Raw genomic sequence first — 27,228 nt, 5'->3', positions numbered from 1 at the left:
ACTAATTTTAATCATACTACCTTTAAAGGTACGCACTCCATAAATTTAAATATTGCCTCTATGGCATATCTTGCTACCAACTTAACCATCAAGTTAATTGGCTTCCAGTAAAAAAACACAACTTAAAAGCAATTAAAATAGATTTTCAATCTGGAATCACAGGTCTATCAGTTACGAAAGGTTTGTTTACACAAGCCTTTGCTGCAATAAATGAAATGCTAATCGTAAGGCTACGTAGAGCTATAGACTACACATTACAAAATTCATCACATTGAATCAACTACTAAGAGAAAGAAAGCCTAACCTGGGTATCGCGAAAATCTTCTCATTTTCGTCGCGTAATTTTTTATCCGAGTCTGAAATCAGAGAGAAATCGAAGGGAAACAAGGGAAGAATGGTTAAGAAATGCTGGGTTAGATTTGGGATTTTACTTATCGACCGAAGAATGGTGTACTACTTGCGACGACGTTGGAGGCGAAGGAAGCTGGGCGCAGTGAAGGAGATGGCTTCTGTAATTGGCGTGAGGGAACGAATAATAGTGATGGAAAAGAGGGCTAGGGCTAGAGGAGAATTAAAACGGACTTTGCGGCATTTAAATATACAAACGCCACTGAAGGGTAACCAATTGCGGCGTTTTTAATTAAAAACACAACTAATGTTTAAAACATTTGCGGCGTTTTTGTCAAAACGCCACTAAAGTACGAATCATTTGCGGCGTTTGTTAGAAAAACGCCGCTATATGTGGAATCTATTGAGGCGTTTTTGTAAAAACGCTGCTAAATTACTAATATTTTGCGGCGTTTCTATGAAAACGCCACTATAGTCCAACTCTTTTGTGGCGTTTCTATGAAAACGTCGCTAATTACCTTTATTTAGATAAAATTAAATGATTTTACATATTTCATTTGTACTCTACATTTTTATACAAACGCTGCAAAAGGTGGGTTATATAGCGTGGTTTTTTATACAAACGCTGCTAAATACATTGATTTATATAAAATCAAATATTTTATAAATATTTAATTTATGCTCTACATAAGTACATAAATTTACTCCTCTTTTTGTTTAACCTAATTACTAACAACCATACATTTCAATTAAGCCATAAGTTACGCATAAATATACTTAACACTAGAGGCAATACAATAAAATTTAGAAACATTAAAGTTATGCATAAACTGTTTTTTCATCATATTGTTCACTAGAATATATTTAGTTGTGCTCCTTCTTGGGGAAAAGACGTAGGAAAGTTATTTTCCTTGTTTGACGATGCATCGTTAAGTTTTTCCTCCCTGTAAACTCTATATGGAGAAACTCTTCATCCATTTCACCAAATAAATCCCCAACCTCCGGTTCACCAAAAAGACTCTTTGCGCGCTTCAGTGCTTCACTTGAAACAGATAACGACCTTCCACCTACACTATGAAACTTGATTGGAGGTTGCTTGGGAACTAAATCAAACATTAAATTAAATTTAAATAGATGATATAAGTGTTTACTTGGAGTAACAGTTGAGGCAACGTCTCTTCATTGAGGCAACGTCGGTTCTAAACATCGGGTATTTATCCACTCCTCTATCATCGTTCTCAATAAGCTTCGAAGATCCTACATGCATACGATCTATGAAATTTTACTGACCTTAGAAAAATAGTATATATAGCATAGCGACTTAAAGATTTATAGATTATTACCTTCAACTAGGAGATCGACCATGGAAGGGTATGGAGCAATAGAAGTTCCTTTCGGCTCATCATCGAGTTTCGACGGCGAGACTGGACCGATAGTCTCCCAATGATAATTTGATCCATTGTCAGAGCAAATACGCCACATAGACATTCCTACGATAATTTCTCTTACTCAACGCAACACCTGCTCCTTTTTTTCTCCAATACATTAGCTTTCTAGGTTTTCCCCATTTTCAGAATACCAACAAAAACAAAAATATCATTACTGATAAGAGGAATCAAACCGTGCAATTGTTTTATAGTTCCTCGGTTAGAGGGCCGATTTGATCGTCGGGAGATTCAAAAGACGACGTCGCTTGGAATCGTACTCAGCATGTTGTTGTACCAGAGAAGAAGATTTAAGGGAAGAAGAGTTGAAATGATTTTAGGGTTCAGGTAGGAGAAAAGGGAGGACCATATATTTAACATTTTGCGGCGTTTAAAAAAAACGCCACTATATCACATATTTTTTGCGGCGTTTATACAAAAAAAGGCCAATATTGAGTAACACTATTGTGGCATTTGTCTAAAAACGATGCTAAAGCATTATTTATTGCGACATTTGAGATATAAATATCGCTAATTTATCATTCTATTACTGCGTTTGTGGTATAAACGTCGCTAAATTACCACTATATTGCGGCGTTTGGCGTAAAACGCTAAAAAATTCTTCTCTATTGTGGCGTTTTTTGGAAAAACGCCACTATATGTATATTATATTGTAGCATTTGTACAAAAAACGCAGCTAAAGTATCACATATTGATGAAGCATATTGCAGCGTTTTTTAAAATCGCCACTATAAACAACCATATTGCGGCGTTAATCAAAAAACGATGCACTATTACTACTATATAGCGGCGTTTTTATAAAAACGTCGCTCAATGACTAATCTTTTACGGCTTTTGTTGATAAAACGCCACTATAAATAACTCTATACCAACGTTTGTGCCATAAACGCCGCTAAATTACCATTCTATTACGGCGTTTTTGCAACAAACACCTCTAAAGTATCATTTGGCGGCGTTCGAAATATAAACGCCGCTATATTCTAAAATATTGTAGCGTTTACTCTCCAAATGCCGCTAAAAACGCCGCTTAAAAACACTTTTGCTGTAGTGACAATTAAATATGTAATTTACATATTCTAATTTTTCATTAATTTTTGTTATAGAAATTAATTTTTTTTTAAACTATATATATATATATATATATATATGGTTCTAACAGTGGAGTGCTGAGTCGGGGGAAAGGGTGATATTAGCAAGTTTGTCTGCAAGTGAGTGTAGGAAAATGCTACGAAAATAGAGAAGAGGACTTCATGCTGCTCTTACGCGCTATACTATGTCGTTTTATAAAGCTAATGGATTGGGTCCACCGACCCTCTCCTTCTTCATCTCTCTCATTTAATTTTGATTTCAAAACAAACTAACCAAAACCAATCAGCTAAAAGTTAAAAGAAGAAAAAAAAATATGGTTGAGATGATGACGATGATATATATGTATGTGTTAGTGTCTCTGCAAGACACCAAATAAGAGAAAATAAAAGAAAAAATATTCACAATTTGGCATTTAAAAGCAGCAAAATGTCCATAGCTTAGATTTTCTCTTATTTTTTTGCTTTTCTTCTTCTCTCATCAAACTTTCTTCTGATTTCAACAAACTTTTATGGCCTTTTCAGATTAGGTTTCAATGTGGGTTTGTTGTTAGATTACTGGGTTTTTCGAGGAGATATTATATCTGAGAAGTTAAATAACTGCAACCGAAGAAGGTGAGGTTTTTGTTTGAAGATGGCGGCTGAACCTTCTTCTTCCTCAGGTCATTTCTTTGGAATTACAGAAGAAAATCAGAACCAGATGAAAATACTTCATTCTTCAACACCGACTTCATCGACTAGACCGCCGGTTGATCCATCCCCGCTGCCTCAAAAGAAAAAGAGAAACCAACCTGGAACTCCAAGCAAGTATCTAATTTCCCAAACCCTAAATTCTGATAGTTTGTTTTTGTGATGACAAGGGATTAATTCTATATATGATGACAGATCCAGATGCGGAGGTGGTAGCACTATCTCCCAAGACTTTAATGGCGACAAACAGGTTCATCTGTGAGGTGTGCAACAAAGGGTTCCAAAGGGAACAAAATTTACAGCTTCACAGAAGGGGACACAATTTGCCATGGAAGCTAAAGCAGAAGACAACGAAAGAAGTGAAGAAGAAGGTTTATGTGTGCCCCGAGCCCACATGCGTCCACCACGACCCCTCGAGGCCACTCGGCGACCTCACGGGCATCAAAAAGCATTACTCGAGAAAACACGGCGAGAAGAAATGGAAGTGCGACAAGTGTTCGAAGCGGTACGCCGTGCAATCCGATTGGAAAGCTCATTCAAAGACCTGTGGCACCAAAGAGTACAGATGTGACTGTGGCACTCTCTTCTCAAGGTATTCAACTTTAATTTCTTTTCTTTTTCCCTTCCAGTTTAAGTTGTCTCGGTTTAGATTCATCAATCGAATTTAAAGCTTAAACCCATCTTCAAGAAACAAGAAGAAAATTGAAACAGTTCAGCTTTTGTTTGTACATGGAAGTTGGAACCACCGTTTCTTTTTTTTTTCTTTCTATTCACGTGATTGTTTGCCATGTATAGTTCTTACCACATTTGTTCTTTTGTGGGTTGGCTAGACATGTTCAGGTCTGTGCTCTTGCAGGTATCCATTCTCATGTATAGGTTCGGTGTCGATTATGGTTATTATCGAACCGCTATTGACAGAGCCGAAACAGTTAAATAGCCATCGTAATTTAGAAAACGAGATTTTCATAACTGGGAAATTTAGATATATTCCTCAGTTTTTTGCATTAATTGAAAGACAAAAAGTCCCGGATTGGGGTTGTTGATTCATCACTTTTCACCTGCTTCAATACATTCTCTTGCTGCATTTATTGAACACCCAGTTCTTGAAATGGTAGTTTAGGGTCAAAATTGATTGAATCATTTTCATAGTTCTCCAGTGATTAGTTCAAAAATTATTTGTTTTTCCCACTGCTTATCTAATGGATTGCTTGTTCACTGTGTTGCAGACGTGACAGCTTTATCACTCACAGGGCATTTTGTGAAGCATTGGCTCAAGAAACTGCAAGGCAGCCTCCTTTAAACTCCATTGGCAGCTATTTATATGGAAGTAGCAATTATATGAGCCTAGGGTTATCTCAAGTTGGAACCCAAATTTCATCGATTCTAGACCACAATAATAATCAAAGCGCTGAGATTTTGAAACTTGGTGGTGGTTCGAGGAGTTCGCAATTCGATCATCTTCTTCAGCCGTCGATGGGTTCTCCATCGTTCTCGTTTAGACCTCAAGAACAGCAACAGTCGATGGTTACTTCACCAGGTTTCGTCATGCAAGAATCGAATAAGATTTTCAACAAAGAGCATCAACCCCAACATGGGTTGTTGGGAAACAACAAATCATTCCAAGGATTAATGCAGTTTCCTGAAACCAATAACAACAACACAAGTAACACTCCATCGGCGGCCGGTTTCTTCAACCTCAGCTTCCAGTCGAACAGCGGCAGCAACAATGGTGGTGCAGATTATTATTTAGCGTATTCGGGTTTGCTGATGTCGGATAATTTCAACAACGACAATGGCAGCAACGGTGGTGGTGGCGTAAACAAAGCATCGAATCTCTTCTCGAACAACTTGATGAGTGATCAAATCACTTCCAACAACATTCCTTCTTTGTTTAGTTCATCGGTTCAAAACAATAACATGGTGCCTCAAATGTCCGCCACCGCATTGCTTCAGAAAGCTGATCAAATGGGCTCCAATTCGAGCAACAATAACAACGACGACGAAGATTCTCTTCTAAGAAGCTTCGGAACATCGTCTTCAGCCGGAACCAAAACCTCAAACTTGGGAAGGATTTTCGGGGTAACTACCGCCAGCAACAATCTACATGAACTAATGAACTCCATAGCCAGTGGTAATTCCCCCATTTTCGGAAGCTCCGGTGTAGTCAATACATTTAACACTTATGCAAACAGAACTAGCTTGGAACATGACAAACTACCGCAGCTTCCGCCGCCTCATCAGCAAAGTTTGAATGTTAGCGGTGGCGGGTCAGACAGATTGACTCGGGACTTTCTCGGAGTCGGACAAATAGTTAGAAGCATGAGCGGAGGAGCTACACAACAACAACAACAACAAGGGATCGGAAACACAAATATTACGGCGCCGACGAGCCACCAATCTTTCGGAGGACGTGGGAATTTCCAGTGACGAAAGAAATCCAAAAACAAGAAAAATGGAGAAAAGATATGAAGAAAGTACAAAGGTATGTAATGTAAAAAAAAAATTAAAAGTTTTACTTTTGGATTTCATCGCTAAATATGACTTTAATTTAACTTTTAAATTACTTTTTCTTGCTTCTATGAATTCTCTGACACACTGTCTTGCCTGAAACAGTCATGAACCGTGTGGTACATATGGGTTTTGTTTCTTTTCTTGTCTGTCTGTTTTTTTTTTAAAAATAAATAAACATTTTTTTGGGCTGACAATGTTGCCCTCATCATATAGATTCCCTAAGCAAACATATCTATCTTTTCTTCTTTGACCATACATCAATCATCTTCATTCCCTCTTCTTTTACCAGTATTAATTATTGGAATAAATTACTAGTTTAATATATAAATTATCAATTTTAGTATTTAAATTTTTAATTTTTTAAAATCATATTTAATGTTTAAAATCATGTTTTTATAGGTAAATTACATCATTCATCCCTCAACTATCTTCACACTCCTATTTTGGTACTAAATTTTTTAAAATTTCAATTTAACTACTCAACTTTCAAATTGCTCCTATTTCAATCACTTTGATTTATTTATTAATATTTTTTGTGACATAACATTTTTTTATTATTATTTTATTAATATATAATTAAAAATAAAAAATAAGTTTTAAAGTTTGAGTGATTAAATTAGGAGAAAATTGAAAGTTGAGTAATTAAATTAAAAAAATAAACTTTAGTGACAAAAAAAGGAGTGAGAAGATAGTTGAGTGATGATTGATGTAATTTACCCATAAAAAGGTACCACATGCAAATGATCCGTTAAGTTTTTAACGACGAGGTGTTAAAACGAAACAAAAACTAAACGTTAGGTATACTTTTGAATTTTTAAAAAAAAATTTAGGTATTAAAACGGACCAAAACTGATCGTTTATATACTAAACGTGTAATTTACCCTAATTTTTACTACTATGATTTTTTCCCATCTTAAACTATATTAATTTCATTGGCATTTGATCCGTGAAAACATTCGAGTTTTTTAATAATTGTACCGTATATGTTATTTTTAGAGTAAACTACTTATTTAATCACTTAATTATTATTATGATTTTATTTTGATTATTTAACTATTTTTTAAATCATATCTAACGTTATATTTTGTTTCATTTTGATCACTCGTTAAAAATTTCACATGTCAACATCACCGTTAATTGTTTAATAACATATGATTAGAACATAATCAAAACATAATTTTAGATAAGATTTTGAAAAAAAATAATTAAGTGACCCAAACGAAATCAAAGTAATAGTCGGGTGACTAAATATGCAGTTCACTCATATTTATAATTATATTTATATATTTTATTCGATAATTGTATAGATTTTATTACATTTATATCTTCATTATTTTTGTATCTAAAACTTTCAATATTTTGTATGAATATGTTGTAAAAAAAAAAACTCACTGTTTCTCGTTAATTTTTAGCTTGAAATCCAAATTGTAAACTGGGTTCATGCCTCCACGGCAATGGTTATACAATAAAATAGCAGTAAATAGTAAATTTTGACAGTAAAACCGTGGCTTGTTCTTTATACTCCTAATAACGGTCCTTTTTGTAAATAAATAAATAAATAAAATATTTATTTATAAGTATCACCCTATGAAGGAGTAATAATTTTTGCTGTTACGTACGAGGTTCTTTACTGTGCAGAAAAAGCTAATGTAGAAAACAAAAATACTTTTCTTTCTTTTTGTTGAGTAAAATACTTTACCCTTTTATCACCTTTCACGTCAACGTGGATAATTCCATCACTGTACACTGAATTTGATTCTCATTTAATATTATATATATCTGATATAAACAAAAATATTGCTTGCATGCTAGATTTTTGGAAGTTGATTGTTTTTCACCACGACTAACTTCTAGACATAATAACAAATAATTAAAATAAGATACAACATACGAATTATTTAATTAAGACTTAAGATATTCTATTAGCATGTCGCATGTACTTGAAGCATCATATCTCTTGCTATGATATTAATTATCAAATTTAGCTTCTTCTTTTTTTAAGGTAGACATTGTTCGAAGGCAAACGACTCGGGAAAAACGAAGGTTGGAGGGGTGAGGTTTTCAAAACAGAAACGGTCATCACTCGACAGAAAAATGCAGGTAATGAAACCTAAAATCCAAGCTATATTTTGTATGAAACCTTTACTTGTTTGTTTTCTTTTCTCTTCAACTGTTAATGTGAGTTTCCAATCTTTTTTTTTTCTTACATTGGAGGGTGAGTTTAGTTCATCCTTTTCAGCTACTTTTTATTGCATTAGTTATATAATTAGGCAGCCGCCATTATAGAATATATAAGGATCCAGTGTCGTTTCTTTTTTGCCTTCGGATGCATGTGCTCTCCAAATGTATATTGTCCTACACTTAACACTTGTTGGCATCTTCAAACCAATATAATTCTCTTATTTTAAACCAATATCTATTTTGTAATTTGACCGTATTTTATCCTGACCTAATAGAGCAACGCATAGGCAAAATATGCAACAAGTGAATGGTAAAAAAATTTCCTGGTAAACTAACATGTGACCTCTATAACTGTATAAGGTGACCAAATCCTCATTTGATGCGATTCTTTCAATTTTTAAAGGGCCCTAGCTTGTACAATTTCCAGGATACCATGTCCCCTTGTAGTTGTAAATATTCCATGGGGGAATGTTATACTTTTCTTGTTTTTTTAATATTATTTGGATTAATGTGCCTGCAATGAATGCATTCTACCAAGTATTATGTCAATTTTTTATAGATACATTTTTAAATTATATATAAATTTTAATTTAATATGTAATGTAAAATATTCTTTTTATTTGATTTAACTATATACATAGAACTTTGATATTCAATTTATATCATCCTAAAATAACTTAGTATACGTTAGAAATAATACTATTGCAAAATAGATCATTTATATTGACTAGTAATTAAATCGAATAAAAATAATAATCCACACGTTAATTATATCGTTACAAATTATTATTTTAGAATTGCCGTCGTCAATTATGAAACTTTCTAATATATATATATATATATATATATATATATATATATATGATCTACTTACATAATGTAAAACTTTTAATTTTATATAGATTTAAAACCATTTGATGAGTGAAAATAAATAGTTAAGATTGACTGCTTGTTTTTTCTTCTTCTAGTGAATATATATATATTAGAAATTTTCATAACTGACTACAACAAATCTAAAATAATAATTTGTAAAACAAAGAGTCAAACTCACCATTTATTTTCACTCATCAAACGATTTTAAATATGTGTAAAACTAAAGAGTTTTACATTGTGCAAGTGGATCCTACCCATATATATATTAAATTAGATTTTGTCTCTATCTCCAAATATTTTAGGCATAATGCATAGAAATGTTTCTAAAGTTTAACTAAAAGTCATTTTTTTAATTCTATTTTTTGAAGTATTTTGACACTTAACGTTTTATTTTAAGATAAAATGCTTTTGACATTTGACTAAATAGTCACTTTATCTCTTTCTTTGTTTTTTTTAGCATTTTGACCTCTAACGCTTCATTTTAAGGTAAATTTGACCATATATTAGAGCATTAACTATTTGTTGACTATTTCTTAAGAAAAAAAAATTGTTGACTAGTGGTTTCCATTCAATGATGTATCTTTTTATCTCAAAATAAAACGTTGAAGGTCTAAATACTTTAAAAAATAAAACTAACATAACTATTTAATCAAATGTTCAAAACTTTTTATCATTATTTTTTTTAATTTAAATACTATTTAAACTATTAAATTATTTACCTCTAACATCCTATCCTATTTGAGTCCCTGCACTTGTCAATAACACCAGTCGTCGGGTTGACAATTGGACAAGCTTGGATTGACTTTTATTGACATGTTCAACTTGAAACCATTAGTGTTGTTTTAGTTTGGGGAACTTTTGGTGCTCTATCTTTATATTACCCCAACTGTGATAAATAAAGTTAACCAATTTTGCTTAGTTTTATGTATTTGGTGCTCTATATTTGTTTGGGATTTTTTTCAATAAAATATCAATTACTAGAAAATATGTTTTTTTTTTAATTATTAAAAAGACGTATCACTTCATCATTAAATATTATTATGCCATGTTATATTAAATATGTATTTTGATTTTAATGATAACATGATTTGTTTATAACTTTTGGAAAAGAATATTTATTATAAATTTATAATTTATGAAATATTATGTATAATTTATCCTTAAAAATTTAAAAGAAAAAAGGTTCAAATATGTTGTAAATAAGTACTGTGAAACAGATTGGCAGTCACGGACTCATTGATTCCATAAAGAGAAAAAGGACATCAATTGCGACAAAAGTGCCACATTATCCGACAGTTTCCCAATAATTACTATAAAGAATAATTCCTGATTCTTTCTTTGCCTCTGTCTGAATTTCAGACCCAACGTTATTATTTATATATACTTTGTATTTCTTCAATCTCATAAATAATTTTTAATAGATTCATCATTAAATTTGTATCACCTTTTTCAATAATACTAAAATAAAAAAAAAATAGGATAATATGTATAATTGTCACACCTATTACATTAAATTTATTTAAAGTTTAAAAATAAAATATGTCCAATACTCACCCCAAATAAAAATCTCTAAATCATAAAATACTTAAGTTTTATTTCACATTTTTAAATGTTATTATAACAATCTTATCAGTGAAATTAGCATTTAATTAATAATTTTTATTTTTAATTTAATAATATTATGAGAAACTAATGGACTCTTTTATGCAAGTACAATTAAACGTTATAAAGAAAGGGAAAGAAAAGGAATGGAGAAAATGTCCAAAGAATGTCAACAATAGACCTGAGGAGCAATAAAATAATTTTCTGTCTGTATTAATTAATCAGTTAATTTCAAATGTATTAATTAATTAGTATTGGGTTAGGTATTAGGTGGCCAAATAAATTCTCCATCGGAATGATATATAAAAAATACATTTAAGAGAATAATCACCTGCATCGAAATAATTAATGGGGTTTATTAAGTGAATAAAAGAAATGATAAAATTTAAAAATAGTTAAAAGAAATTAAAATAATCATTCACTTGTCCACTCCGTTGGAATGTAGTAAGCATCTCAAGATTCTCGATGTCATCACTGATCTGTTGACCCATTCTTCACATTTTAAGCAATCAATTGAATTATAAATAATTTGTATTAATTTTTTAATTAACTTGAATGCCCTGATAATCACGTTAATTTCCACGATTATGGATCTTATGAATCTAAAGGCCTAAACATTGAATCACAGCGGGCATAAACAAATTCTGAGAATCTTTGTTTTATGGCAAAAATCAGCCAAAGTAACCCTTAAAAACACTTTTAGTTTTAAGAAGGAAAACCCTAATTCATAAAGTTCGATTCAAAAGAAGAAGAACAAGAAGAAACCATAAGCTTTTCGTTTTTCCCGCTACTTATTAACCCTACAAAAAGCTTTGCTTGGCTTTTTTAGACAAGTTTTCCACTACCAAATTGCTGAGTCGACGTTGCCTGAGCCGATGACTTCATCTCGGGGTTCAAAGACCCTATGTTGATCCCATGTTGACTACCAGCTCCACCGATGTTTCTCACCATTTCTCCCACACCCAGAAAATCCAATGTTAATTTGTCAGTCCCACCGATGCTTCCCGCCAGATTTTGATGCAACTTATTACCTTCATTAACGTTGGAGAAGTTGTTGTTTCCATGATGTTCGACTTGCGTCCCCCCACTTCCGGCGAATCCTCCGACGAAGTTGCTTTGATCTTGTCCATGGCCGGCCCCGAAAATGGAAGAGTTAGCAGTGGCAAGAGAGTTCATTAGTCCTTGAAGATTGTTGTCATCGTTCTCCATCTGTGATCTCAGCGTTTCTCCTCCTCCACCTCCACCGCCTCTGCTACTTCCGCCACCACCAAAATTGCCGCCGAAGTTAGCGGCTAAAACTTGTCTTTCGGGTTTCATCCCACTCGACGAAGAGCTCCCAAGTCCTCTTAGCAAAGAGGAAGTGTGGTTGCTTGTAGTTGAACCCATTTGAGCAGCTTTCTGAAGCAATGCGGTTGCCGACATGTTTGGAGAAATGCTCTCATGTTGCATTGAGGTAGTAGTGCTGTAAAGAGAGGACAGCCCCGAACCAACCTGATCACCCATGTTGAACTGATTACCACTTAAAAACCCGGAATTCAATAAGTTGACGGCTGATGAACCGCCGCTTTCGCCGGCACTCATGCTGCTCGAACCACCATTGTTGGGGAAGAAGCCTAAATTGAAAAGATTGGTAGAGTTGGCACCGGAATTGTTAGTATTGCCTTGAAGGTACGGAAGTTGCAATAGACCATGTAATGCTTTGTTCATGTATGTGTTGGAAATAAAACACTCACACAAACAACTTTTATTGAAACTCAAACAAATATTACAAGAGTACTCTCACTCAAAAACAAGAACTACAACTCACTCTTATAAGACTTTGCTTCTTCACTCACTTAGAAGCTCTTAATTTTTCTTGATGCTTAAAACTAAAATGGGAAGGGGTATTTATACTACTCAAGAACAATCCTACACCACACAAATAAACTAATTTAAACCATTACAAATTCAACAAATATCTAACTCTCACCTAACTAAATTGATGTAAGCAATGACATCATTAATTAAATGATGTAAGCAATGACATCTTTAATTAAATGATGTAAGTAATGACATCAATTTAGTTTGGGTTTGGGTTTAGGCTCCCATAATGGATCAAGTTTATGATCCAACACCCTCCCTTAAACTTGATCTCGTGACCCCTAGTAGGTTCCTTAATCTTAAGAAGTCTTCGCTGGTCAGTGGCTTGGTAAAAATATCAGCAACTTGATCTTGTGACTTCACATATTCAACTTCCACATCTTTTCTTGCAACACACTCCCTTATATAGTGGTAGCGAATATCAATGTGCTTGCTTCGATCATGGAATACTGGATTCTTCGCTAAGGCAATGGCTGACTTGTTGTCGACACAAACCTTGGTAGGCTCTTCTTGTATCAAACCAATCTCCTTCAATAGATTTCTAAGCCAAATTGCATGACAAACACATGAGGTAGCAGCAACATATTCCGCTTCACAAGTGGATAATGTGACAATCGGTTGTTTCTTTGACATCCATGTGAATGCAATATCTCCCATGAAAAATACGAATCCAGTAGTGCTCCTTCGATTATCTATGTCTCCACCCCAATCACTGTCGCTATATCCAACAAGCTTGTAATCATTAGAAACTGAATAGAACAAGCCAAAGTCAATTGTACCTTTCAGATAGCGAAGAATTCTCTTTGCGGCTTTAAAATGGGTGGTTGTTGGGGATTCCATGTAGCGACTAACCAATCCAACTGCGTGAAGAATATCGGGTCTCGTGCAAGTTAGATAGCGTAGACTTCCTACCAAACTTTTGAAGAATGTTGGATCTACACTTTCTCCTTCTTCATGTTTGGTCATCTTGATCCCGTATTCTGCCGGTGTGCTTATTGGCTTACAGTTCTCCATCTTGAACTTCTTCAGTATCTCCTTTGCATAGCTTTCCTGTGAAATGAAAATTCCATCATTTTGTTGCTTAACTTCAATGCCAAGGTAGTACGCCATGAGCCCCATGTCTGTCATCTCGAATTCTTTCATCATCACATCCTTGAATTCATTAAACATGCTTGGGTTGCTTCCAGTGAAGATCAAATCGTCCACGTAGAGGCACACGATCAAATATCTTCATCTTTGATCTTGATATATAGAGCATGCTCGTAGGGACATTTGTTGAAGCCATTCTCTTGGAAGTACTTGTCGATTCGGCTATTCCATGCCCTTGGTGCTTGTTTTAGCCCGTAAAGAGCCTTCTTCAACTTCAACACCTTGTCTTCATGCCCTTTGACTTCATAGCCTGATGGTTGCTGAATGTAAAGTTCCTCTTCAAGAACTCCATTTAGGAAGGCGGACTTTACATCCATCTGTTGTATCTTCCACTTGTTTTGAGCTGCCAAAGAAATGATTAGTCTGATAGTCTCCAATCGAGCAACAGGAGCAAATACCTCATCATAGTCAATTCCAGCCTTTTGACTATAGCCTTTAGCAACTAGCCTCGCCTTGTGCCTTTCAATCTCTCCTTTGGCGTTTTGCTTTGTTTTGTACACCCATTTGACACCTATCGCCTTATGTCCCTTGGGAAGTGAGGTAAGTTCCCATGTGTCATTCTTCTCGATGGCCTTGATTTCTTCGTCCATCGCATCTCTCCATTTCTTTTCTTGTACCGCTTCTTGAAAGCTCACTGGTTCACAATCGACAAACAAACAAAATAATGTAAGATTATCTTGTCGTTCAGTTACCTCATAGAGATCTCTAAGGCTTCTTGTGCGTTGCACAACTCTTTCACTTTGACTCCCACTTGACGATGATGAAGGTGATGAGTCTCCTTGAGTGGTTGATGTTGGTGAAGTGGGTGGAGTTGCAAGCTCTTGTTGAGATTCATCTAGTTGCTCCCTCATTGTCTGCTCATCTTCTTCAAACTGAGGAAAGAAATTGAAGTCATCTGTATGGGAGTTAAAATCCCATTCTCCTTCTTCGTTGAAGACCACATCTCGACTAATCACAAACTTCTTATTGTCTGGATTGTACAACTTGTAGCCCTTCGAATTAGCATCATAGCCGATGAAGATAAAACTCTCGCTTTTATCATCAAGCTTCGTTCTTCTCTCGTCTGGTACGTGAACATGGGCTATACTTCCAAAGGTTCTCAAGTGGGAAATGCCAGGCTTTCTTCCACTCCATGCCTCTTGCGGTGTCTTTCCCCATACACTTCTTGTTGGAGATCGATTTGACAAGTAGACTGCACACGATACTGCTTCCGCCCAAAATTCTTTGGGTAGTTTCTTGCTTTTGAGCATGCTTCGTGCCATGTCGAGGATTGTTCTATTCTTTCTTTCTGCCACACCATTTTGCTGGGGGGATCTAGGAACTGTCATTGGTCGACGAATTCCATTTGCTTCACAGAACTCTTGAAACTCCCTGGAAGTAAATTCTCCACCTCGATCGGATCTCATGGCTTTGATCTTTCTACCGCTTCTCTCTCCACTGCTGCTTTGAACTTCTTGAATACTTCAAAAACTTCTGACTTCTGTTTCAAGAAATATACCCAGGTTTTTCTTGAAAAATCATCAATGAAGAGAAGAAAATAGTTATTTTACCGAGAGAACTTGGCTTGATCGGTCCACACACATCGGTATGGATGAGCTCAAGTGGCTTCTTAGCTCTTGTCTCTGACTCCTTTGGAAAGCTTTTCCTGAATTGTTTCCCGACTAGACACCCTTCACAGAGTTGGTCAGGATGGTTGATGTGAGGTAGTCCTTTCACCATCTCCTTCTTAGATAATAGCTCTAGACCTCCAAAATTGAGATGCCCAAATCGAAGATGCCAAAGCCATGATGCATCTTTGTAGCAAGCTTTCAGGCACTTTGCAACATCATTTTGTATGTTGATCAAGAACATTCTATTCTTTGACATCGGCACTTTAGCAATGAAGTTATTCTTATCATCTTTTATAGAAAGATTATAATTATTCATATGAATATCATAACCTTTCTCTACCAGTTGCCCTAAACTTAAATGTTACTTTTCATATTGGGCACATAGTAGACATTTGAAATAAATTGATGTCTCCCATCTTTCAAACGGATAAGAATGTTACCTCTCCCTTTCACTGCTATTGTGGAATCATCTCCAAATGAAACATTTCCACTTACTGACTCGTCTAGCTCCACAAACATGTCTTTCCTTCCACACATGTGATTGCTTGCACCACTGTCAAGATACCAGGAATTTGCTTGGCCACCATCAGTTTCCTTTCGTGCTAGAAGAAGAGTTTCTTTGCCATCTGTCTTTTCCTCCACGTAATTGGCCTTCTCCTCAATTTTGTTGTTGGGAGCTCTACATTCTGAGCATAATGCCCAAATTTTTGACAATTATAACATCGAATTTGAGATTTGTCATACTTTGAGTTTGGATTAATTCTTCCACGGCCTCGTGTTGAGCTTTCTCCTTTCTCATAGTTGTTGTTGGAATTGTTATTGTTGTAATTCCAGCCTCGTCCACGACCTCGACTTCCACCTCGTCCATGGCCTCTACCTCTTCCTTGGCCACGTTGGTTTCTATCATTGCGTTGGCTCTCATGCATATCCTTGAGTTGCAGCTTGAGGAGTTGCTCAGTAAACTCATGCTTCTTTTTATGCTTCTCTTCGTATGCTTGCAATGATCCTTGGAGCTGTTCGATCTTCATTTCTTCCAAGTCTTTAGTTTCTTCAATCGTCACGACGATGTGCTCAAATTTGGGATCCAACGAACGGAGTATCTTCTCTATTATCCTCACATCGTCTAACTTTTCACCATTTCTTTTTAATTGATTAGAAACAGCTACTACTCTTGAGAAATAATCTGAAATAGACTCAGATGCTTTCATGTTTAAGGATTCGAATTCACCTCTTAATGTTTGGAGACGAACCTTCTTCACTTGCTCGGATCCTTTGTAAGAGGTTTGCAGCTTCTCCCACGCTTCCTTGCTAGAGCTTGCACTTGAAATCTTTTCAAAACCATCATCATCTAATGCTTGATAGATGAGGTAGAGAGCCTTCTTGTCTCTCTTTCTTGAATCCTTCAAGTTGTCTTTTGATCTGGTGTAAGAGTAGCAAAAACATCATCATCCGCAGGCTCATTATAGCCTTTCTCTATGATATCCCACACATCTTGTGATCCAAGAAGTGCCTTCATTTTGATACTCCAATTGTCGTAGTTGTTGTTGTTGAGTGTCGGAACTTGGAATGGTGCCATACCATTTGCCATATCTCTCAATATAATGAGATTTTGTAAAATCCGATTGCACGGATGAATCCGGAACGATGAAAAAAAAACTTTGGAGGGACTTGGACAACTCGGTCAAGGGCTCCAACTCGGCTGAATCGGCTCAACTCGGTGAGTCAACTCGATTTTCTGGCAGCAGTCTTCCGGCGGTGCGTGGCGGTGCGTCAGAACTCAGATTGAGAAAATTCTGGCGGCGGCGTATTCCTCTTGTCGAGACCTTCGATCTTTCCAACTCGCTCTGATACCACTTTGTTGGAAATAAAACACTCACACAAACAACTTTTATTGAAACTCAAACAAATATTACAAGAGTACTCTCACTCAAAAACAAGAACTACAACTCACTCTTATAAGACTTTGCTTCTTCACTCACTTAGAAGCTCTTAATTTTTCTTGATGCTTAAAACTAAAATGGGAAGGGGTATTTATACTACTCAAGAACAATCCTACACCACACAAATAAACTAATTTAAACCATTACAAATTCAACAAATATCTAACTCTCACCTAACTAAATTGATGTAAGCAATGACATCATTAATTAAATGATGTAAGCAATGACATCTTTAATTAAATGATGTAAGTAATGACATCAATTTAGTTTGGGTTTGGGTTTAGGCTCCCATAATGGATCAAGTTTATGATCCAACAGTATGGTCCATTTCCATGGGGAGATTGATGATCCTGGTGAAAACCTTGGTTGGCCGCATCCGCCATGAAGAACATCGATCCGGGCATGTTATGTAATGACGAAGGATTCGAGGGGGAGCCGATGAGGTGCTCGAACTTGGCGGCTCCGCCACTTCCCAACCGCAACATATTGCTGGATGGTTGATTATGAGCTTGCAATTGGGATAATCCTAAGCTCATTTGATGATGATTACCTCCAAAGAGATGATGGCTCCCCATTGCGGTTAAGTCATTGGTGGGGTGTCTCGCGGTTTCTTGAGCCAACGCATCGCAAAACGCCCGATGAGTGATGAAACTATCACGTCTGCAATGAATAAAGAAAAGAAAATTTGTTAATAGAATTCCATTAATGAAAAGCTCAAACTCAAAGGTGTTGAAAATCAAAATATTTCCATTGTTTGATCACTTTTACCATTTTGAGAAGAAGGTGTTCAATCAATGAAGAGAGGGAATCATTTCCCAGTTTATGAAAAACATAAAAAGGGAAAACTCTGAAAAAGTTGTGTATTATTCATGGAAAGAATATTTTTCCATAACTATGAAAGCCATTAACAAATGACAAAAACAGTTTCAGGCTTAGCCCAATGAGTTTTCACCAATAAGAAACTTTGAGGAGAAAAAAAAATGACTGGTAAAACAGCAGATATATAATTGCTGCATGAAAGAATCAAAGAATTGTCCTCGAATTGCTCAGCAAGGAGAGTGACAGAAAAAAAAAATTGCCCCACACCGGCAAGAACCCTAACGTTAAAACCGTAGCAGTAATAATATATATATATATGTATATATATAAAAATATCATCAGAAGAGAACAAATCCAGTAACAATATACTTCGTGACAGCGTATGAATTAACAACACGTGAATATGAAAAAGATGTAAGGCGACGTTACCAAGGAAGAAAATAAAGAAGGGGAAATTTTAGTAATTTTTTTGTTTGGATGCCGAGAATCCTCATCAGCCATGGCAGTTTCGCAGATTATTGTTCACGTGCAAAACCAGTTTTTTTAAAGAGTTTAAAAGTGAAGGTGAAGAAGAAGAAGAAGAAGAGATCTAATGTAAAAGATAAGTAATCCGAAAAGGTGAAACAAAAGAACAGGCTTTATCACTGCCGAACTCCCAGTCCCCAAATCTTTTATCGAACACCTTTTTTCTTCTTCTTCTTTTCTCATGATAACATGGTTTTGTCAACTTTGATAACAAAAGGGTAAAGAAAAGCTTTGTGTTAATGATTATGGAAATGATTAAAGATTTTACCTGGAGAAAAGGGTTCCACAGTCACATCTGTATTCTCTAGTCCCGCAAGTCTTCGAATGAGCTTTCCAGTCGGATTGCACGGCGTACCGCTTCGAACACTTCTCACACTTCCATTTCTTCTCGCCGTGCTTTCTCGAGTAATGTTTTTTGATGCCGGTGAGGTCGCCGAGTGCCCTCGCCGGCTCGTGGTGGACGCAAGTGGGTTCGGGGCAAAGATACACCTTCTTCTTCACTTCTTTCGTTGTCTTCTGCTTCAGCTTCCATGGCAGATTGTGTCCTCTTCTATGGAGCTGTAAATTTTGCTCCCTTTGAAACCCTTTGTTGCATACTTCACAAATGAATCTGTTTGTTGCCATCAAAGACTTGGGAGATAGTGCTATCACTTCAACATCAGGATCTGCTTAGTAAAACCCAGGAGAAAAAAAATTGGGGGAAAAGACAACAAATTAAGAACAAAAACCAGATGAAAAAAAAAACTGACCAACTTTTAGATTAGGGTTCATTGGATTATCTTAAGTTTTTGAATTAGAAAACAAAAACTTCTCTTTGTTGTATTGAATTTACTCATGCGGATGTATATAAATGTAAAGAGATACTTGCTTGGTGTTCCGGGTTGATTTCTCTTCTTCTTCGTCTGTGGAGCAGTTGACGAAGAGGGTGGGGTGGTGGATGATTGTTGTTGTTTTATCATCTGGTTCTGATTCTCTTCGCTTGTTCCGAAGAAAGCTGCCGATGACGAAGCGGCGGCCATTTTCAATAGACTTAAGCTTCTCAGCAGGCGAAACCAATCTTCTCTTCACAACCAGCAAACCTAGAATCCACAAAAATCATTCAAAAGTAATTCAAAGAGAAAAAGGAAAGGGTTGGTGCTGCCATAGGAGGAGGGGATGATTTTTTTTCACATCCCCTTTAGTTTTCTTTTGAAAATCTTTGAAGGAATCAATAAAATAAGGAAGAAGAAGAAGACAAAAAAAACCAGAGAGAAAGGAGAAAGGAAAGAAGAAGAAGAAAAAAAAGACAAGAGATGAAAAGGCCACAAGATACCAAGAAGGAAGTATATAAGTAGACAGCAACAATCCGGAGTTGAAGAGAAAGAAAACAATCAAAACTATAGACTCCTCATAAATTCTTCTTCAAAATTGTTGTTTCTTTATTATAAAATATATGACTTAAGACTTGCAAACTTTACTCAACCATTTCATATCTCTCTCTCTCTCTCTCTCTCTCTCTCTCTCTCTTTTTATATATATATTACATACATAAACAAATACATACATACATACATGTTTATCCCATATACTCTCTCCCGGTCTCCCCTGCTGTTTTTTTTAATCTTACGTATGATTATAAGATATTATCCGTCCAATTTATTTTTAATTAATTGAAAACGTATATACACTGCAAATGTAATTATTCGAATATAAAATTTAACCAAAAAACAATATTTTTTTTACCACTGAAATCACTTGATAAATTCCCCTATGCTATTTTATTATCGTAATATTTTTTTTATTTTCAACTACTTTTTTTTTCTGGTAGTAGAATATAAATTTTCCATTTGCTTTTTTTTTTAACTTTATACTTCTAAGAAAACAATTCAGAGAAAGGATCTAAGATGATCCAGATTAACCTTTTCCATTAATCAAATTATACTTTTGTTATAGGTACAATTAAAATCAGATTTTTTCCTAAATAAACTAAATGATAAAAAATTATTTAAATTTAATTAATTTTTTTAAAATATTAAATTAAGTATATTAATTTTATATAATAAAAATAAAATTTTGAATTGAATCAGTCGAATCAATATCAACATAAAGTAGAGAGTATCTATCTAACCATACCCATACTTGATTTGGTTTGATCTTAACTCTATAGAAGAGGAAGTTGTTTAATTGGATCGGACTAGTCCTGTCAAAACTAGTCATATATATATCAAACCGATCTAAATCTAATTCGATTTTACCCTACCTTTATTCAAAAGAAGATTGTTTAATTGAATCAAACCAAATCCGTATAGAAACTAAACAAATATATAATAAATGAAATCTTAATTCAAACCCGATCTAAAACTTTATTCTTCTTGACATTACTTCTATCAAAAAGGAAGTTGAATTAAATCAAATCGAATCTAGATTAAAACCGAACAAAGAAAGTAAAGTATTTATGTTTAAACTCAATTCAATCTAATATTTCATCTATCTAAGAAGAGGATTTTAGATAGAATAAAACCGAACACATGCATGTCAAACTAAGTAAAAAAAAAAAGAGTATTTGAGTTAAATTCGAACCGGATTCAGCTCGACCCTACGTCCATGGGAGAAGAGGTTGTTGATGAAGCAAAAGTGTGTCGTTATGCCGAGGGGCCACCAGACAGTAAGACTTACCCTATGCCCATCTCTCCTTCTCTTATTTCGTATCTTTTCACCAACGTAAAGACAAGTTCGTCTTTCGTCACTAAAGATGATTTCAAATTTATTTAAAAATTTTACATTTTTTTTATTGTTTCAAATTTTCGAAATAACAATGAACAAAACCAAGTTTATAAAAACACTACTAAAGCTTCAACTTTTTATAGTGACAAATTGGCTATTCTGTGATCTGTCATCATTTAATAAACCTTGCTTTCTGTACTATTCATAAATAAATATCTATTTAAAGTATACAAAATTATGAATATTAAAAAATAATTATGAATAATTACTTCTCTGAGTTTGCATTAAATTATTTTCTTTTCCAGTCGCGATATTGTACACGCTATAAAGAATTTAACCGTAAATGATCTTTTATTGTTATTCGCAAAATTGCACGCGCTACATATAATTCAACCTCATTCTAAGAAAATGATAAACATAAAAAAAAAATGCACCAATCCTCTTTGAATGAGGCGATTTTGTTTCAGAACATATTTGACAGTGAGGCTACCAGATTCCGATTTAATCCGACTTGGTTAATTTCTCTTTACTCTAAAATTCAAATTTGATTTGATTCGAGTTGAGTTTAGAGAGAAGGGGAGTCAAAATCGGGTTAAGGGTATATCCGCCGGACCCGATCGAGATAATTACAAAAATACCACTATATATTATATACTCTAGGGTTTCTTCATACATTTTATATTTTAGGATGTTCTTTCTTTAATTTTGAAATTTCTTCAAAAACAAATTATTCCAGTTGGTGTTGGTTGTTCTAGAACGCATATTTCAATTAATTGTTGTTGATAGCTAACTTACTGTAAAATTTTATTCTAGATATGACGATTCATGCTTTATTTTCATGTTTTATTATGTAAGAAGAGACTAATTTATCCATTGAAAAATCTTTCAAATATTATAGCACCAAAGATGGTTAAGGATTAAATTCATGTAACCTAGGACCCCATGAAAGGGTAAGACTAGATAGTTGTTACATATTTGACAAAAATAATATTTAGATATTAGTCAACAAAAATGAGACATATTTTTGTAAGAAATATATTTAAACGTGAGACTTATGTAAGAGAGTCTAATGCTTAATCATTACATCCAATTAGGTAGTTGTCATTTAATCAACTAAAATACCATTTAGATTAAACAATAGTTGAAATTAATTATATTTGTTTTATAGTAAACTATTCTAATTGTCATTACAGAAATAATTTTTTTTCCATCAGAGTCAATGATCTTAAGGAATACTTTTATTTAGGTCACAAGAACCATTAGTGAAAGCTGACAGTAACGATCGAAATGAAAGTATTTCTTAAGTTCAATGACTCTAAAGAAATTTTCCAATTTTGATGATAGAAATGCAATAATCCTAAAAATTAAGTGACCATTAGTGTAATTCACCCTTATTATAATAAACAAAGAGCAAAGACAATATTCTCGTACATGTGTATATATGCATGTGATAGAATTGTCACCGGGGTCGGTAAGGGTCTTATGTCCCTTAGTTTGATAAAATTATTCTTTTAATCTCTCTAAAATTATAGTAACTTTTTAATTTAATATCGTACTTTCCTTAATTCCATAAAAGTGTTTTGAATTCTGGATTGTAAATATTTTAATTAATAAAATAATAAAATTAATTTTTTTATTGAGTTAAAGTTTTGGATTTAGGATTTAAGGTTAAAATTTAAAATTATGTGCAGGATAAAAACATCGAACATACAATTTGTATGATTATACAATAAATAATTTATAATGAAATAACTACAATAAATGAGAGCAAGAAGAATTCAATTTATAACCATGAAGGAAATTTTATTATTTTTCAATATTATATTGTATATATTCATATTTTGTTATTTTCTCTCTTTTATAATTTCTTTACCATTTTTTTGTTTTTAAAATTTTATTTTAAATACTTTTAGTTTTAGATTATTTTAATAATTATTTATAATATTATTTATATTATGTTTTTTGACATCTTGAGTCCTAATCAAAGATTTTCATTTATAATGCATTTGTTATTTTCGGCATTTTATCTCTCGATTCAATACGTATTTTCATGTTTAAGTTTCGTTTATAATGCATTTGGTTTTCCCATGTATTGAGAAATTATGGGACGTGTAATTAAAGTTAGATAGCGATCAATAGAGTTTAATTGGTTAACTGATATGGCTCGAAAATCGAGGTCATACATTATTACATTTTGCATGTGTTTATGGAACATATTGGTATTGGTTAATGCATGGATGAATATATTTGGTCACGTGTATGTAGTTAATCATCTCTAAACTCGATCCAAATACAGTAAAAAGTTTGTCAGTTAATAACTCATATGACTCCATCATAAATTAGAAGTCTGGTAATAAATAATTCCAAGTTCAGTGATTAATCAATGCAGCCATTAACCGCGTAAACCTTAAATTCTGATTATTCCCGTTAAAAATTGTAATATCAAAAATATTCGGGTAAGAAATTACGAAATTACCAGATGTCTGATAAAATATGATTCACTATAATTTCATGATTTGTTCGGAGAATCATTTTAAGAGATATTTAAGAGATCTCGGGTTCAAGTACAACGATTGTAGAGATATTTAAACATTCATTGTCAAATAATTGAGAGACTTTTAAACAGATATTACATTATATCTGTAAAACCCCATATTTATATATATAAAAAACACATTCCATCTTGCAAATTTTAATATACTCAATAATTGGAGTAAATTACCCATGAGATGTAAAAAAATGACATGGAATTGCTCTTGTTAGTGGATTTGACATGAAAATTAGTTTTTGTTCGACCTGATAAGATCATTGATTCACCTGTTGATTTCATGATTTGTTCGGAGAATCATTGATAATAAGTCCATAACCTCTGTAAAGGCTCAAAGCCTAGAATTTACGATTTCTGAACAAGTACTTAAAGACTAACACCATGGAAGTACTTTTTATGTCTAAATTATTTGAAATGACTGAATAAATGATAAGTTTGAATTAAATGGAAAGAATGGACGGAAGAAAAGGACTGAAATACCCTTGAACTATAAAATGACCAAAATACCCTTGAAGTGTGAAATAACTGAAAATACCCCAAACCTTAGAATGACTAAATATACTTCGAAGACCAGAATGATCTAAATATCCTCATGAGTTGGATTAAGCAAATGCTTTTGGATAACTTCTGAAGATACCGGTGAAGCTTTAAATGTTGTAGAGCCTTTGAGGTTTATAGAGTATGACCTAAGTAGGTTGATCATTTTTAATATCATTACAATATGGGAAGTAAATAAATACTGCTTAAATACATGTTTGTCTCCTCATGATCCATCCAAATATGGTTCTAAAGGTGATCATTTTGATTCTGCAGTGCAGCCAATTTTAATAAATGAATATTCATAAAGTTTCTCTGCATACATAATTGATAAGTGTCGCCTTTGCTGAAAATTGTACAGTGCGATTGGAATTGAAAACTTGTTAAGATGCTTGAAATCTAGAATTCTGTAAATCGTTGTATACCTTTATTAAATTGATTTATCAAATTTTTAGGAATTAAATGATTATAATGCCCTTATATGCGTGATTGATGGAATCACTTCCTCATTTCAGAAATTCAATCAGTTTACAGAAGTTTTGTGTTTCCCCCGCTTGATAATTGCTAAGTACCTCTAAAAAATAATTGGATCCTCTAGTGTGTTCCTTATGTGCCATATAATTATTTTACCTATTTTAAAATAATATTTTCTGAATTACGGATTTACTGATGTATTGATTTACTGTTTATGAACTATGACTACATGATATGTGTTCTCTGGTTACCTATTTTCACTGGAAAATATAATCGTTATTGATTTATAGATTATGGAATCTATTGTTTATTGCATGAATCGATTATTGGGATACTGTCTGGGTAGAATATTAAGTACCCTTAAGCATTAAAACAACGTCACTCTTTAGTCTCTTCATCAAACCACTAATAGCATTAAAAACCCTCAGCAGAGTATATATGGGGGTGTAGATGTAATTTTGCATGTATTTAACCTCCACCTTATCTTCCGAATAATTTAAGACACCTCCTTTGCCTTTCACGTTAGATATTATTTTCTACAAGAAGCATCACTCTATACAAGAGCTTCGATCTTCCTAATAAAATTATCTCTCCTGAGATATCTATCGGGGGATAAGTACTATCGTGTTCCACTCCCGCGAACAATGAGTTACTCTTACTCCTTTTATTGGTTTAAAAAGACATCTATAACATTGAACAAAATAGAAGGATGTTCATTATATTTTCTATCAAAGTCAATAAACCCTTATGAGATGCCTCATCATGGACATCTTTGAGCACACGTCTCGATTCAAGTTATTTTATGATATTTTCTCAAGTACTATTGGAAAATAATTTGTTATATTTTCGGAGGTCCCTTCAAAAACAGTCAGCTCTCCATCAATTGAGACCTCCAAATAAACCCCTTCACTCATCGGAACATATGAGGAACCATATTTCCTGAGCTAAAGAGTGTCATAGCCTCCGAATCAACTACATGTGAAATCCAAGAGTTTAACCTTCAGATCTATTTAGTCTACAGACCTACGAGTAGCCTTAATAAACATATGCTTGGCACCATCAACAAGAGTCATTATAAATACTTCTCAATCACGACTAAGAAGAGGGACCTAAGATCATCTCCTTCATAGAGACCATTATCTTATCTCTCTGCCTTCATTGCTCTCACAGAAAGATACTGGCCAATGATCGCTCACTCACCAGTAGTGACTCTTTGTCAAAATCAAAAGGTATTGATCATTAACAATCGATGAAACAAACTTATTAATGACTGAACCGCAAACCGCAGACAAAAAAAATTTATTTTTATTAGCATATGAATATTAATGATATTAATAACTGCATATGAATACTGCTCAACTATGTATTTTTGTATTTATTTATACATGCATTGCATTTTATCTATATTTTTAATTTTCTGACTGCCGGAGGTCTTCCACGGAAGCTACTCTCAACCTGGCGTTGGGAGCAGCCTACTACCCTACCTCCCCTTACCCCATTGCATATGGGAATTGGGTTTTGTTGTTGTTGTTGTTGTTGTATAATTAAAATATATTTTTTATCATAAGAAATATCAAAGTATATTCTTTTATTATAATACATTTAATTTAGTTTCAATATATTATATAATATCAAGTTTTAATAGTATTACTATTTTACCATATAATCATTCAACATGCATCATACTCTTTCGCCATGTCCCTGTCAATCCCAAGCCCAACAAACATATACGATATCACTTCAAATTAAATGTCTCGATTAAAAAAAACATTTTCACTTTAAATGAAAATTGGAGTAAAACCTTCAACCCTGCATAAATATAAATATAAAAAAAAGTAAAAAGCAATTGTATTTAAACTAACAGTAGCCCTTTTATCTTTAAATTAAAACTTAAATATTTTTAAATATTACAATAAAATTAATATCATTTGAATTAGTATTTAATTAATAAAAATATATTAAAATTTATAAAAAATAGACATGAAAAATATAAATATAGAAATGTTGGAATCGAGAAAATTTACAGACAAAATGCGGGTGAAAATGATAGAAACTTGATAGAGATTCGAAGTGAAATATAATTTGAATATAAATATGAACATATGATTTTATGTTACGGATAAATTTATAAATTTTAAAAAATATAAAAATTTAAATTATATAAAAATTTAAAATTTTCAATAATACAATCACCTCCGTTAATCTCTTTATCTGAGTAGGAAAATAAATAATAAAAATTTAAAATTTTCAATAATACAATCACCTCCGTTAATCTCTTTATCTGAGTAGGAAAATTCATAATTGAAGGGTGGTCAGTTGTCAGCCCGA

At 33.6% G+C, this 27,228-nt stretch overlaps 2 protein-coding genes across 4 annotated transcripts; one reads left to right on the top strand and one right to left on the bottom strand.

The window, feature by feature from the left end:
* Positions 1–3,197: 3,197 nt before the first annotated feature.
* Positions 3,198–8,179, top strand: LOC120203729 (protein indeterminate-domain 5, chloroplastic-like). Of its 2 annotated transcripts, XR_005523893.1 has the most exons (4): positions 3,198–3,681; positions 3,764–4,160; positions 4,795–6,050; positions 8,082–8,179. XR_005523893.1 is itself a non-coding variant. In XM_039203921.1 (3 exons), the coding sequence occupies exons 1-3, from the start codon at positions 3,513–3,515 to the stop codon at positions 5,993–5,995; spliced, it is 1,767 nt and encodes a 588-aa protein (XP_039059852.1). In that variant the 5' UTR covers positions 3,198–3,512; the 3' UTR covers positions 5,996–6,104. The 2 variants fall into 2 exon arrangements, 1 of the variants encoding a protein (XP_039059852.1); XM_039203921.1 differs by lacking the exon at positions 8,082–8,179 and having other exon boundaries at positions 4,795–6,104.
* A 3,334-nt stretch (positions 8,180–11,513) lies between these two features.
* Positions 11,514–19,869, bottom strand: LOC120203728 (protein indeterminate-domain 4, chloroplastic-like). 2 transcript variants are annotated; one of them, XM_039203920.1, is made up of 4 exons: positions 19,507–19,869; positions 18,907–19,303; positions 17,638–17,954; positions 11,514–12,447 (listed from the first exon to the last, which is right to left on the bottom strand). In XM_039203920.1, the coding sequence occupies exons 1-4, from the start codon at positions 19,655–19,657 to the stop codon at positions 11,561–11,563; spliced, it is 1,752 nt and encodes a 583-aa protein (XP_039059851.1). In that variant the 5' UTR covers positions 19,658–19,869; the 3' UTR covers positions 11,514–11,560. The 2 variants fall into 2 exon arrangements, with proteins under 2 accessions (XP_039059851.1, XP_039059850.1); XM_039203919.1 differs by having other exon boundaries at positions 11,514–12,446; positions 17,616–17,954; positions 19,507–19,868.
* Between the last annotated feature and the right edge of the window lie 7,359 nt (positions 19,870–27,228).

This window comes from Hibiscus syriacus, unplaced genomic scaffold (assembly GCF_006381635.1).
Source record: "Hibiscus syriacus cultivar Baekdansim isolate YM2019G1 unplaced genomic scaffold, ASM638163v2 tig00010263_pilon, whole genome shotgun sequence".
Taxonomy (NCBI): domain Eukaryota; kingdom Viridiplantae; phylum Streptophyta; class Magnoliopsida; order Malvales; family Malvaceae; genus Hibiscus; species Hibiscus syriacus.
This window is presented reverse-complemented; position numbering and strand designations above follow the sequence as displayed.